The sequence below is a fragment of the Tupaia chinensis genome, unplaced genomic scaffold (assembly GCF_000334495.1).
Source record: "Tupaia chinensis unplaced genomic scaffold, TupChi_1.0 Scaffold143247_2, whole genome shotgun sequence".
NCBI classification, from domain to species: domain Eukaryota; kingdom Metazoa; phylum Chordata; class Mammalia; order Scandentia; family Tupaiidae; genus Tupaia; species Tupaia belangeri.
This window is the reverse complement of record NW_006203092.1, coordinates 380,857-396,849: the sequence shown is the minus strand read 5'-3', so window position 1 is coordinate 396,849 and position 15,993 is coordinate 380,857. Positions and strand designations below refer to the sequence as shown.

At 40.6% G+C, this 15,993-nt stretch overlaps 1 protein-coding gene across 1 annotated transcript in view; it reads right to left on the bottom strand.

Moving 5' to 3' along the window:
- The window catches only part of FREM1 (FRAS1 related extracellular matrix 1), a 182,673-nt gene that overhangs the window by 73,681 nt on the left and 92,999 nt on the right, over positions 1-15,993 (bottom strand). The window contains exons 19-22 of the mRNA XM_006163834.1: positions 15,696-15,881; positions 12,547-12,743; positions 7,850-8,072; positions 4,123-4,267 (exon numbers count right to left, since the gene is read on the bottom strand). Of these exons, the coding sequence (XP_006163896.1) occupies positions 4,123-4,267; positions 7,850-8,072; positions 12,547-12,743; positions 15,696-15,881 (751 nt within the window). The remainder of the gene's footprint in view (positions 1-4,122; positions 4,268-7,849; positions 8,073-12,546; positions 12,744-15,695; positions 15,882-15,993) is intronic.

The window sequence follows — 15,993 nt, the reverse complement described above, 5'->3', positions numbered from 1 at the left end:
GCAGGGAAAAAAAAAAAAAACCTCTCTAAAAAAGAGGCAGAGAGATGAAATGTTTTATCCACAGGTATTCCAGTACCCTTTACAATATGCCATGCAGAGTTTGGTGTGTTCAGGTAATTCTGTAGCCCCCGAAATTACTCAGTGAGTTTTTTTACCTACTCAGGACTGACATTTTCCCTGGCAGTAGAGGTGACTTTTGCCCTCCTCCTCCTCCTCACTGGAGAATGCTAACTCTGGTATTCTAGAAAGCTAATGATAGTCGGTTGAGGGGTTATGGAAATTAGGGGTGCCAATAATAGACACAGATTAATCAAAATGGGAAGTCAATATGATCGGGAAGGTAGAGTTTGGTAGGAAAAAGTGTCTGAATTAAATGTCAGAGAAGCCAAGGAAGAAGGAAGTGTGTCATAGTCTGATTACCGTAAAGGGACTCGGGACAAGGACTGTGGTGCAGGTAACTTCTTCAGGAAGTGATCTAAGAAGCAGGAGAAGCAAATGAGAAAGAAAGGAGCAAAAAGTAAAAAAAGGTGCTTTGTTTTTTTAATTTCCAGAGTACATATGTGCCCATCAGAGAGAGAGAGAGAGGAAGAGAAAGAGAAAAAGAGAGAGAAAGAGAAAGAAGGGGAAGAAAGGGAAGAAAGGGAAAAGAAAGAAAGAAAGAAAGAAAGAAAGAAAGAAAGAAAGAAAGAAAGAAAGAAAGAAAGAAAGAAAGAAAGAAAGAAAGGAAGGAAGGAAGGAAGGAAGGAAGGAAGGAAGGAAGGAAGGAAGGAAGGAAGAAAGAAAGGAAGAACAAGCAAAGCAAGCATCGCTCAGTGGGGCATGGTCACACTGCAATGTGTGGCTCCTGCCATGGACAGCACTGCTGTGTGCTGCTGCTCTACCTGTCACTATTCAGGGGCACATACATACACATGCCTAGCATGTTTTTCAAGTTGCAAGAGCCAGAACTTGAACCACAGTCGGCCATGTGGGGTCTGATTCCCAATGCACAGCCCTTAACCACTGTGCTATGGGGCCAGCCCCTACAAAGAGTATTTTTACTGCTGTGAGCAACTGGGGCTCTATCTGGCTAAATATCTTTTAAAGAAACATGCAGAATGTGACTCAAACTGTGCTCTTGAAGGATGGAAAGCTGGGATGTTCATCATATCCACTCGTTCCCAAGGCGAGGGCTGTACCCAAAATGTCCTCTCTAATTGCCTAGACATGCTTCGGAGAAGTCCCGGAGGCAGAAAAGTAGAGCCATATATGCGGGCACCTGGGTAGAGACCCTGGTGGTGTGGCGTGCACAGTGTGCTCCACCATAACCAGAACTAGAATCTGAGGTGGAATGTGGGCTGTGACACAAGGGATCGAAAGTGTTTACTACAGCATCTAAAAGAACTATCAAAGAAATGGTGCCGAGTGCTCTAACAGGGTCCAGGAAGATACAAAGAGCCGATAGACTTGGTGAGCAGCCTTAGCAAAGGGGGAGAAGTTGAAGGTAGTGGGCAGAGATGAAAGAAGCAGGCAGAGGCTACTCTTGCAAAGAGTTTGGCAGCGAAAACAATGAGGGAGTGGGCCGTCGTGGCATTTTTAGAATAAGAATGCCTGCTTAGAGTTATGATAACAAACAGGAGCAGTTACTAGGTCCTAGGCAGTCTTCACACCCTCTTACACATCTGGATTCTTTCAATTCTTGTCTATCCCTATGAAGAGGGCACTACGATTGTCCTCACTTTCAGAGAGGTTGACAGGCTAAGCAGTAGGTGACCAGTGGCCGCACTAAGACGATTGGGGGCCGGAATTTGCTCCCTGAACTGACGACTATATCCCAGTGCTTGTTAGCAGGAGAATGAAAAGGGAGAGGTTGAAGACACAGGAGGACAAAAAGAACAGAGCACACTCTTGGAGGAGGCAAGAGGAGTTACACCCAAGGACACAAGGAAAGGAGGAAGGAGGAATAGCTCTTCCTTTTCGTAGGAGACAAGGAAAGAGGAAGGGGGAAAAAGGGATTCTGAAGGAGATTTGGCAATTTTGTAAATGTAGCTATTATATTTGAGGAGGTGTAGTTGCGAGAATGTGACTTTAGACAGAGTCGAATGAGTGCCTGTGTGAGCTACTTTACCTCTCTGCTCTCAGGTTTTCTTCGTGAACATCATCTCTATTTTCCACAATTTGGGTGAGAATCTAATGAAATATTGAGTTGTGGAGAAAGTCATGGCACATTTCTGCATAGAAAAACAGAAAAATAAAGGGACCAGAAGATGGCATAATGGGCTCCCACATGGCCAACTGTGGTTCAAATCCCTGACCCGGAGGCTTGAAACTCACACCGGGTATGTGTGTGTGTGTGTGTGTGTGTGTGTGCCAAATACCAAGAGGAGAATGGAAAGGAAGGGATTGAAGTGTGGCCACCCCCCACCCCCCGGGGTGTGATTTCTCGCTTTCTATCTCTCTGCCCTTCTCTGTGTCTCCAGTGAGCACATATATCCTATAGTAAAAATCTCTCTTAAAAAAAAAAAAAAAGATAGGAAAAAAAAAACAGAAAAGTACATCATGACTTTCTTGACAACCTAATATATGTGAAAAATTGGAGACAGTATCTTTCAAATAATAAGTACTCAATAAACACCAGTTTTTATCCCTCTCCTTCCCTTTTAAATAAAGTCATCAGAAAGGAGGTTTTATAGTACTTCAATATCACTCATATTTTTATATTTACAAATAATGGCTATATCAACTTGATATTCCATCTAGGGAATAAGTGAATAGACATTTCTAGTAAATACTATTAGTCCACTCATGTCTGATTTGTGACCCCCCAAAACCATTTTCTGTGTTTGCCATGCTGAGTTTTAAGGACCTTGCTCATAGTCCATAAGGGGACAACAGGACAGCTAGCAGGGTAAGGAAGGGACTTGTCTGAGGCCCCCTTTTCTGCAGAGTGGAGGACACTTTGGGGGCTCATACACTTTCAAGGAATTGTTCATTTTCTGATAAAAACGCAGACTACACATCTGATGGCTTCCACTACTGCCCCATTGAATAATGAAGTGAAGTCATCAAAGAGGGACTGAGAGCCAGACACTGCACACCCAGCACTAGGGAAGAGCAGGGCCTCCCACAGTTCCACGTAGTTCTGCACACTCCACGCGGTTCAGTGCAGCTGCCAATTATAAAAGAAATGACTGGAACTTTAGAAATACAATGATGAAGATTCTCTACCCTATGATCTAACTCGGAGCACTAACAAAAAAGGTGCTGAGATTGTGTGCAATTGAGACCAGCAGACAGTAAAGGTTATGTCACTGGACTCCCACAGGGCTGACCGCCAGACCCAGAGTCTTGAGACTCATGCCAGACACGTGTGCGTGCATGCCCAAAATCCTAAGAGAGGGATTGCAATTAACCATTTCCCCAGGGGGATGATTTCTTACTTTCTTCCTCTCTGTCTCTCTCTGTCTCTCCAGCAAGTACACATGCTCTATAGCAAAAATCTCTCTAAAAAACAAAAATGTGTGCACCTAATAGGAGTTTAAAAAATTTTAAATAGTTTTAAAAAGCAATCATTGTGACATGAGGTGGCAGGAGGTGTTGATACATAAGGGATGTACCAGTGGACTGATGAGCGAAGGAGTCATTACCAAGATGAAAGAGAAGTGGGCCTGATAGTACTTCCTTGGCCACTCTTAGTTAAAAGCTTGCCCAAATTCATGTGGGGACTTTCTTTAGTTAATATTACAAATGAGCGGGATCTGTATATTGGCGACAATTTGGTTTATATATGTGTAGGCATGTGAGTGTGTCGGCGTGTGTGTGTGTATGTGTGTACTCACGTATTTAGATATTTAATAGACTATTCATTCCATACTGGATGTTCAGTCATCCTTTTGGCTTCCCCCCATTTAGAACTTTTAGAAGAAAAGCAAAGAATTAGAAGACTAATTGTTACGGAAAGGTCACGTTAACTAACATTTGTGCCAAAGGCTCCAGGTGCCTGAGGGAGAAGGGGAAGTTGTGACAGACGGGCACCATCACAGACTTCTATCTTTGGGGGACACACCTTACTTTTGTACCTAATATTTCAGACATTACAGAATTTTGTAGGAATCTGAAAGGATCTCTTCCCAGGTAGCTTACTTGCTCAGCTTTGGCTTCTCGTCATTGACGGGGGTGACCTCTACTGAAATGGTTCTAAGTATCTTGTGTTTCCCATCCGACAACTGGATTGTAAAGTCATCGGCCAGGCTCTCCGAGTCATCATGCACATACATCAACCTCATTCCTGGAAGGAGGAAACAAGAGAGACACGCAGGTCTTCCTTAATATTGGGGCCATCCCAAGACACATCACAAATGATCTGCTTTCATTGACAAGGCATTGCTATTAGCAAGAGTCCATTAATCAGTGTAGTAGGGTAAAATTAAACTTGTTTTATAAAGTTAAAGAGTGACTTCTTAGCCTATTTTAAAAACAATTTTTTTTTTTTTGGAGAGATTTTTGCAGTAGGGCATATGCACTCATTGGAGAGACAGAGAGAGAAAGTGAGAAATCATGTCCCCCACCCACCCAGGAAGGATGGCCACACCACAGTCCCTTCTCCTCTATTCTCTTCTTGGGATTTTGGGTACACATGCACACATGTCCAGAATGAGTTTCAAGCTGCTGGGTCCAGGACGCAAATCATGATCAGCTATGTGGGAGTCCAGCACCTTAACCACTATGCCACCCACTAGCCCCTAAAAACAATTTGTAATTGCCAAAGAGCATGTGTGCTTGCCTGAGAGAGACAGACATACAGAAGGAGAGGGAGAGAGAAGAAGCACCCTGCATGGGGAATTATCACACAGCAATCCCTTCTCTTCCATGTCTCCATCCTGTCAGAACATTGGACACACAGGCCATCCCCTTACCCCATTAAAGATTCTTTATTTAGGAGCCAGCAGGCAGCATGGTGGCTAAGGCACTGGACTCCCACATGGCTGACCACAGTTAGAGACCTGGACCTGGCGGCTTAAAAATTATGCTGGACACATGTGCATGCATGCCCAAAATCCTGAGAGGAGTATGGAGAAGGGACTTTGGCAGGCCATCCCTGCGGGGTGATTTCTCACTTTCCCTCTCACTGTCTCTATCTGACAAGCACATGTGCCTTATGGCAAAAACCTTAAAAAGAAAAATTTTTATTTAAATAATTTAGTATTGATAAGGGTCTTATTTAAAATCAGTGAAGGTGGGACCAGCAGGTTATGTGGTGGTTGAGACACTGGACTCCCACATGGCTTACTGCAGTTTGAGTCCTGGACCCAGTGGCTTAAAACTCATGGCAGGCACATGTGTGTGCCTCCCCAAAATCCTGAGGAGAATGGAAGAGAAGGGATTGTGGTGTGGTCATACCCCTGGGGAGTGAATTCTTGCTTTCTCTCTCTCTGTTTCTCTGACAAGTGCATGTACTCTACAGAAAAAAAAAAAAAATCTGTCTCTAAAAAAAAGAAAAAAATTAGTGAGAGAAGGCTACATTATTTAATAAACTGTATAAGAGCAAAGGGGTCAGAGTGCTTAAATAAAGCTGAGAAAGTTCATTACTTAAAATCAGAAAATTAATAAAAAATTGTAATTACCCTATCTAAAGCTAATCACCAGAATAAATTCTAAAGGGATCAAAATTTAAAATATATTAAAATATTGGGTGTTTAAAAATAAGAGTCTGTACAATAAAACATACTAGCTATTAAAAATTATGTTTTCAATTAATATTTAAAAAGCAAAAAGATTTTTATAATAAGAAAGAAAAAAAACAGCTTACATAATATGAGAGAAGTTTTGTGTGTTTGTGTGGGGGAGATACTTATGGAACTACACTAACGATTTTTAAAAATGTAGCCATAAATTAATCAAAAATAAAACAGAGGTGAAAACGATCTAATCTGAGAATGCCACCTAAATATTAATGAAAATGTATAAACAATTTTTATTTTTTCCTCAAAATAACCACATAGTATGCCAATTTTATACAATGAGTATATCATAATTATTTATTCTGATGACAAGTAATTTTTTGTTTGTTTGCTTTGTTTTTGTTATAGGGAGCATGCACAACAAAGAGAGAGAAAGAGAGAAATCATTTCCCCATAATCCCTTCTATTCCACTTTCCTCTTGAGACTTTGGAAACATAGGTACAGACAACTGGTGTGTTTCTCAAGCCACTGGGTCCAGGACTCAAACTGAGAAGTTAGCCATGTGGGGTCCAGTGCCTTAACCTCTATGCCTCCTACTGGCTCTACTGTTATTTAAAAAAATACTCTCTTGATAGTAAAATTTGACTTATATTCCTTTTTCCTTTGTCTTAAATTTGAAAAACAAATTATAACAATATGTCCTTTTATTAGCACTTGAGGTTATTGATTTGGCCCTACCATTTATGCTCTAGAATTTATCACTTTGTAATTAACAAAAACTAAGTATATGGATTTTTCAAATTCTAACATGAGATGACATTGTGCATCTATTGCAAAACAGCCTTTGGGGCAGAGAGAGTATACACTCTAGGGGAAAAAAGTACTAAAAAGACAGTAGAGGGGTTGCTGATGGCAGAGCAGCGCGGATCCACATGGGAACGTCCCTGAGGGGAACCCTCCCTGAGTGCACTGAGCTCACCGCGCCCAGGCTGACTGAAGCTGCTAGTGGATTACAACATCAAAACCCTGTTAGAGATGCTTCTCAGCGTCCGTCTTTCTCTCTCTGTTTCTCATGCCCATGGAAGAAATAAACTTAAAAAAAAAAAAAGAAAAGAAAAAGAAAAGGAAAGACAGTAGTAAAAGTGTTAAAAAGTACTAAGATGAAACAAGTCCAGAGAAGGAATGGTTTGGAGAGTTTGGGTGGACTCCCTGGAAGAAGGTAAAAGAGAGCTGCATTCTGAAGGCAGTCTTGGCTAGCTCTCCAACGGAGGGAAAAGGACCTCCCAAGTTGAAAGAACAAAATCTATGCAGAACCAAGGAGGATGGGAGTAGGCAGTTATTCTAGAACTACACACTTTTCTCAAATTTCTAAAAGCACTTTTACATATGAAAAGGGGGATAAAATAGATTTTTTAAAAAAGGATCATTTAAATAATGCAGGCTGCTTTTACAATATGTCATTTCCCTCAAAAGTGAATTACCTCCTTGGAGAATAATGAGTCATTATTATGTGTGGTTCTATATTTGTTTCAGCAGAGGAAATTTTAGCAGACAAATCTCTGAAGAAATTTTTCTATTATGACATGAGAAGCTTAAGTTGAAATACCAAAAATTGCAAATATTATTTTGAGTGATACTCTAAAAGTGAAAGAAAACATGCTATTTCCTTTTATTTCCCACTATATGTAGCTAGGGCTTCAGGTTCTATATTAATCTAGACCCTGAGGTAACCCTGGAGAGGTAAATAAATAAAGTAGACGAACACTAGTTTTCCAGCCCCTGTTTCTGTGGCTTATTATGATCTTTTCTGTGCTAAATTACTTTTTAAAAAAGTCTTTTAATAGACAAAATTATAAATAACATATTTTTATATATGCATATATTGTAAACGGTGACATTAAGCTAATTGACAGATGTATTTCTTCACATCATTATTTCCGAGTATACAGTACACTGTTATTAGTGCTAGTCTATGATCTGCACTAGAGCTCTTGAACGTTTTCCTCCTTTCTAACTAAGATTTCATATCCATAGACCAACATCTCCCTCATCCTCTCCCCATTTCTTCACTTTCTGGTAGCCACCATTCTACTCTCTGCATTTACAAGTCTGACTCTTTTAGACTCACACCTGCACATGGGGTAAATTATTAAATCAACCACAACAAAGGTTGTGGAACATGATATACCGGTTTTAAGAAGTTCCATAGAAAAGTTGTGCACAAGCTCATGCTTCTGTCCAGGACTGGCGGGCTGCTTATTCTGAGGAAGGTCTTCACCTGACACCCCGGCGATGAGGAGGCCATGACGGGGCCTATGGGTGATCCTGAACAGCAAGGAATCCTTGGGGGTATCCAGGTCAGCAGCATGGATGATGGAAGAATCCAGCTCCTTCATCCCACCCTCACACACCTGAACAAGTCAGAAAATCTGCTGCACATGAAATAAAATATGTCTTGTCTTGTTTTTGGCAAACTGCTCAGAAGAAACCATTTGAAGATATCCTATTTCAAATTTCCCATGAGACTTGCACATGTGGGGGGGGTGTCTTCAAATAGTTCACAGAAAAATGCATTTATGAAAAAAATTATGCATGGATTTTGAAGGTTTTTTTACATCCAAATAAACTAGTATTTTAATTTCATTTTTCCACAAACATTTTTAATTGCCAGAGGATATATGCACTTACCATAAAGAGAGAGAGAGAGAGAGCACCCTCCAATGAGTGGATACACACACACACACACACCCCTCACTTCCCCTCCCACGCACACACATACCCAGTGTGTTGTTCAAATTGCTGAGGCCCAGATTTGAACCACAATCTGCCATGTGGAATCTGGCTCTCTATGCATAGGACTTTACCACTGTCCTATGGGATCAGACCTTCCATGACTTTTGAAGTCCTTTCTTGTCATGAGTCCTAATAAAAGATTGCTGGCTTATGGGACCAGCAGTTAGCGTAATGGCTATGTCGCTGGACTCCCATGTAGTCGACCACAGTTCAAATCCTGGGCCTGGTGGTTTAAACTCACAACAAGTGTGTGTGCGTGCCCAAGATCGCGACAGGAGAACGGAGGAGAAGGGGTTGTGGCATGGCCATCCCCCCAGGGAGATTTTGCTTTCTCTCTCTGTCTCTCTCTGTCTTTCTGGTGAGCGCATGTGCCCTATAGCAAAAACCTCTCCAAGAAAAAAAAAAAGATTGCTGGCTTAATTAAAAATAAAAGAAAAATAAATCAATCAGTCTTCTTCACATTTTTTCTGAAGGTTTTAAAATCACTTTATTCATTCCGATTAAGGAAGAAAGGACACATGGTTTAAAAAAATATGTATTGTTTATAAGTCAATGGTTGGGTGAAAAAGCAACCAAATGATGCTTTCTGAAAATCACAGGATTGTAACACTCAATCTAAACTTTCATTCTTAGATACCAATCAGTTCTTTTAGCCTTCTGGACCTCATTTCTTCTATAATTCTGATGTTTCTAACTGCTTAGAAATAGCACAAATCTCTACTACACACACTTTGATGTTTTTATGTTTTGTTATTGTACTAAACATTTCTACATCCCATGGCAATCAACAATTGAGAAGGATGCTTTTGGATACATAACAGTGAACATTTTCATTCTGGGTCCCTCACGTCTCCCCAGTCCTTACACCTCCAACCTTCCTGAACCACCCTTCTCACTCTCCTACTTCAGGCTTTATAATCCTGTGGGCTTGAAGAGAGCTGAATGCTTACCATTTTGTGTAGGAGTTAGTCATTTAGAACTTGACCATACAGTACTTAGCTGTCTTGATCTTTCCTTTCTCATGATGAGGATAGAAGGAAGAAAGAAACTATTGTGTTTCCTGTTTTAAAATCTAGCAAGATCTGAATAATAAGAGTGTATCAATTCCACACATGCACACTGGTAATCTGCAATGTCACCGTGCTATAAGCTGTGGAGAACACAGATACTCTCAGGAGTCCAAGTCAGGTGAGACTGAAAGCCTGACTATTGACAACCATAGCACTGGGTGGCCCTGCAGCGTAATGCTTAAGCCCAGTACGCAGGGAGGTGGATCCCAAATGGCCAACCAAGGTTCAAGTTCCAGCCCCAGTGGCTTGAAAAACATACTGAGTGCATGTGCACGCATGTCCAAACTCCTGACAGGATGGAAAAACGGAGGGAAAAGGATGGCAGCATTCCCATGCTCCACTGGAGTTCTTTCTCTTCTTTCTCTCTGGAGAGTTAAGCCCTCTGACAATTAAAAATATTATAATGCAAGGAAAAAATGTTTGGTACTGCTACATATTGACTAGCAAAAAGCCTTAAAGGGTAAATGAGACCAGAATGTCTTTCTAACTGAGGAGGCGATTAAGCCTTGAAGGATACATATGGCTTCGATTTGGGAAAACCCCCTTTCCTTTCAGGCTCCCTTACTGACTTTGAAGGGAGCCCTCCTGCAACCACTTTTTACCGAAATTGTATGAAAGAGAATCAAACACCACAAATAATATTGGAGATACAATGTGGTTGATTTTCTTTTATCTAGCCTTACGTACTAAGGACTAAGGTGACATCACAATTTAATTTATAATGATATACTTATGAAATCATCAATATTTATATAGGGGCAACTTGCCCCTTTTCTCTAAGAATTTTAATAGTGAGACTTAAAAATATATTTTAACTATTCTTCATTGAGCTTGACTGAAGCTTTTTTTCCCTGACTCACTCACTGTATGACAAAGTTTTTCATTGATAAAATGGTAAATTCATTTACAAGATTACTGGGAAATTTTATGGGAAAAAAAGGGCAATTCTTTTAAGCAGATTGAATTGATTCTTGAGATTGTGACACTAAAAAGCTCAGATCAATATACACATGCGTACAAGCAGACAAACTTGGAATGGATTATGATAACAAAAACCTCAAATCTCTGCAGCACAAATTGATGGAAGGCCAGCTGTCTACGAAATAAATGCATCTTCTCACAAAAAAAGCTAATTTTTTTTTAAGTCACTTGAAGCTAAAAATTGGGTCTGCCGATAACACACATGGGCTCCACTTCTGTTACCCTCAACAGCTTCTCCAGGGAACAAACAGGTAAAAAAACACTATCACTTCCTACGAAGAGCAAGGATGACCTCCCAGGGGCCTCATTGCTCCACAAGTCCCAACTTCAGATACACACACAACAATGGAGGTAGGTACAGAAGGAATCATTTGTCAATTAATTTCTCTCTCCTAATTATTGAAGGACTCTCCAGAGAAACTCACATGCCAGCAGAACAGGGAAGACAGGAGCTGGCTCTTAAATTTCATGCTAAGGTGACTCTCATGCACCATTAAGATTTGGTAGAAAACTAAAATTGAATAAAATTTTGTATTTTGGGACCAGCAGTTAGCGTAATGGCTACGTCGCTGGACTCCCATGTAGTCAACCGCGGTTCGAGTCCTGGACCCAGTGGCTTAAACTCACTCCAGGCACGTGTGCATGTGTGCCCAAGATCCTGAGAGGAGAATGGAGAAGAAGGGACTGTGGCATGGCCAACCCCCCTGGGGTGTGATTTCTCACTTTCTGTCTTCCTGTCTCTCTGTCTCTCTCTGTCTTTCTGGCAAGCGCACATGCCCTATAGCAAAAACCTCTCCAAAAAGAAAAAAAAAATTGTATTTCAAATTTGATTATTTTTAGTGAAAAATAAGGTAAAAATTGGTTTTAAAATACCTATTTGTGGGACCAGCAGATGTCATAATGGTTATGTTGCTAGACTTCCACATGCCCAATGCAGTTCGAATCCCAGACCCAGAGGGTTTCAAAACTCATGCCAGGTGTGTGTGCATGAGTGCTCAAAATCCCAAGAGGAACATGGAGGAGAAGCGATTGTTGCATGGCCATCACCCCGGGGGGTAATTTCTTCTTTTATTATCTTTTAAAATTCAAGAGGCTTAACTGAGGTGTGATAGTATGAAACACTTTATTTTTTATTTTATACTATTATTTTTTAAAAGAAGTTTATGCCTTAGAGCTCGTGCGCTCACTGGAGAGAGAGAGAGAGAGACACAGAGACAGTGAGAGACAGACAGAGAGACAGTAAGACAGACAGGAGAAATCATACCCCAGGGGGGATGGCCATATCACAATCCCTTCTCCTCCATTTTCCTCCTGCGGTCTTGGAATGCATGCACTCATGTCTGACATGGTTTTCAAGCCACCGGGTCCAGGACTTGAACAGTAGTCACCTATGTGGGAGTCCAGCAGTGTAACTATTACGCCATCTGCAGGCCTGAGACACTTTAAAATCTAGCCAAATATATCTGAATGTTATTAAAAACTAATAAATGTTATTATTAAAAACATTTTTCAAACCGCATAAAAAGAATGGTCCAAATTGTATTTTTAATCTCACATATCTTTAGAAATAGTTATATATTAAAAGATGGCCTGTTATTGTGAATCGAGAGTCCTCGCCATTGCAACATAGGCTTGAGACCATGCTATGGATTCGAACTGCCTGGGTCCAAATCTTCTACATGACTTACGTTCATGCTCTGTGACTTTGAGCTATTTAGTTAACCTGCTTATGCACTTATGGAGTGGCAATAATTTCTTCACCACCCTAAGAGCATATTGTGAGGAGGATAAAACACACAAACAGCTTGGGGTAAACAACTTAGTAAGTACATACAGTTGCTATTTCTTAGCAAATATTACCATCATTATTATTAGATTAATAGTTTTATAGGAAATCGCATTACATAACATAGGATACTGCCTTCGCCACTCATCACCAATTTAATGTGACAAGTGCACCAGGACCAATGTAAATAAAGTAGAAAAAATTAAAGTAAAAAAATGATAAAAGGAAAATGAAAAACTCTGATATGCTTCTTACAGTAATATTGTGCACCACAAAGTCAGGAACTTCATCATTTGTGGGGTTGATTAGAACATAAAATGGCATCTCTGAGGAGTGTCGCTTCCCATCCGTGACGTATAGCGTGAACTGGTCGGTGGTTGGTTCTATTTTCAGATGCCTGGACTGTACGTAGTTAATGTGCAAAGCCTTCATGTCTTTCCACAGGAATGATGCTACAGCACAGAGATGATACAGGGAAATAAGAATGATATTTTTTCCCAATGACTGGTACTCAGTCCTTAACCCAATAATAACCTATTAGCAAAGCAGTAGATCACGGCGGTTGACCATCAGGAGTTGCTGTCACTGCCGACCATCAACATAGAAGTAGCTCTCCATAGAGCATAAGTGTTTCAGTCTGTTTTCTTGTTTCTAACAATGGAATAGCACAGACTGGATAATTTAAAAGAATAGAGATTTATTTAGCTCTTGGCTCAAGGTCAAGGAGCTGCATCTGCTGAGGTTCTTGCTGGGTTCTTGACTGCAGAATCCCAAGAGGAAAGGCATCACATGGCAAGAATCCAAGAGTGTCTCTGTGTTTCAGATCTGGTCTTCCTCCCTCTTCTTATAAAGCCACCAGAATTCAATTGCAGGACCCTACTTTGACAACTTTATCTAATACTAACCACTTACCAAAGGCCCCACCTCCTAATACTACAGTAAGATCAAATTTTTTATCCTTTTTTTCTAGAGATTTTTGTTATAGGGTACATGCACATACCAGAGAGACAGAGAGATACAGAGAGACAGAAAGCAAGAAATCACGCTCCAGAAGGATGGCCAAGATGCAATCTCTTCTCCATTCTCCTCTTGGGATTTTGGGCATGTATGCACACAGATCTGGTGTGAGTTTCAAGCCTCCAAGTCCAGGACCACAGTTGACTACCTGAAAGTCCATTAATGTAACCATTACGCCATCTGCTGGTCTGTAAATTTTCTATCCTCTTAATACTGTTAAAATTGCAGAAAGTTTCCAGCACATGAGTTTTGGAGAACACATCCAAACCACAGCAATTGGGAAGAATTCAAATTTGCATGGAGCAGGCCAGCTGGTGGCATGGTAGTTAAGGTGACTGGATCCCACATGACTACTGTATGTTTCAAGTCCTGGATCCAATGGCTTGAAAAACACACTGGGCACTTCTGCATGCATGTCCAAAATCCCAGGAGGAGAATGGATTGTGGAATGCTGTCTTCTGCCCTTTCTCACTTTCTCTGGCAAGCAGATGCACCTTATAGCACCTTAAAAAAAAAAAAAAGTGGGAAGGAGAACAGGAGAGCAATAACTGCTAACCAGGATGCACAGAGATTTCATGACCTCTCTTCAGATCCTTGAAGTGAAAGTCACAGACAACTTCCCTTGATTAAATCAGTGTGTCTACATTAGTAGTTCTTGGCCTGCTTGGACAAGAAAGAGACCACCTCTTTCACATAAAGGCAAAACCAGAGCCATCAATCATCTGTCCACTTGACATACATATTAGGCAACTGCTCGGGTTAAGTGGAATTAGCTGATTTTGATATTTTGACATGGCCTTAAATCAAAAGAGAAAAAATTTCTAAATTGTGCATTAAGTCACAGGAGAAATGGAGTACCCTTTAATACACTTCATCTCAAACCCAATCTTTCTCATATTTAAAATGGATTTGGCTCAAAATGGACTTGGAGAATAATTTGCTTCTTTTTTATTGTTGAATATTCTTACTAACACATAGTACTTGAACATAGTCATGGGAGTATAGTATGATTTTAAAGTATAAGAAAACAATGTAGAATAACTAATTCTGGATAATTATCATAGTCACGGTCCCAACCATTTGACATTATTTGAAAGTATTAACTTCTTCATATATTTTTTGTCTTTACATGTTTTGTTCCTGGTCACCTTTTTCTACAAATCTTTTCATTACTAAGTCACTATTCAGCAATGGCCAATCCGTTACTTATTAAAAACATTGAGCTTCTCATTTTTATTACATATTAACCTTACAACTCTTGGAGGATCGTTTACTTCTAAACTCGAAGATTTAGGTTTTTTTTTTTTCTGTTTTTGTTTTGGTTGTTCCGTTTCTGCCTACAGCACAAGGACTATAAATATTGAAGTACCTGAGATTCAAAATCAACATCACTTGTGTTTAGCATTTTACTCTTTCTTTCTCTCTTTTGCCCGTGATTTTTTTTTTTTTGAGAGGTTTTTGCTATAGGGCCCATGCGCTCGCCAGACAGACAGAGAGAGACAGAGAGATAGAAAGCGAGAAATCACCCCCCAGGGGGGATGGCCACGCCACAATTCCTTCTCCTCCATTCTCCTCCTGGGATCTTGGGCACACATGCACACACGCCCAGTGTGAGTTTAAGCCACCGGGTCTGGGACTCGAACTGCGGTCAACTACGTGGGAGTCCAGCGACATAGCCATTACGCTAACTGCTGGTCCCGCCCATAATATTTTTTAACATTTTCCGTCAATATCTATCAAAAAGGCTAAAAGATCATGAGAATGAGACCTGCTGGTTCCCACCAAGTTCATTCTATCACAATATTCTGGTTGCTATGAGGACCTTTAAAAACATTCTCTCTTCAATATGTATTCTTATATTTTTATACATAAAATTTCCACTTATTTTGTATTAAATTCTCATCCATGGGGAAAGTCAATAAAAATGAAATGAAAAATAATGCAGTTTGAGGGAACCAGCAGTTAGCCTAATGGCTATGTCGCTGGACTCCCACATAGTTGACCACGGTTCGCATCCCGGACCCAGTGGCTTAAAACTCACGCCAGGTGCGTGTGCCTGTGTGCCCAAGATCCCGAGAGGAGAATGGAGGAGAAGGGATTGCGGTGTGACCATCCCTGCTGGGGGGTGATTTCTCGCTTTCTGTCTCTATGTCTCTGTCTGTCTGGCAAGTGCACGTGCCCTATAGCAAAAACCTCTCCAAAATAATAATAATAATAATAATAATGCAGTTTGAGAATATCAGCTGCAGTAATCATAACGATAATGCCTCAAATATATATGGTGCTTCAAACATTTGGCAAGCCCTTGTCCAGTTAGTAAGCGTGATCTGGCCAATCACATCTGTAAACATAGGTGAGTCATTGCTGACCGTGAAACCATGACTTACCTATACTTATGCCCATGTTGCTTTTTTCAAAACCTACAGAGGGAAGTGTGTTTTCAAGGTAGCCAAACTGGGGAGGAGAAACCAAAACAAATTCCAAGTCATCTGTGGCCGTGTCAGGGTCAGTGGCGGACAAATGGTTAACGGTGAGGGCTGCTGAGAAGCCCTCATCTACAATGAACTTGGTACCTGCATGCAAATATTAACACAATAATGACTTAGCATGAATTCCTCCAAGCAAAAAGGCGAGGACAAAAGGGAATCATGAAATTCTAACTCTGAGGAGTCTCCCCTGTGCAAA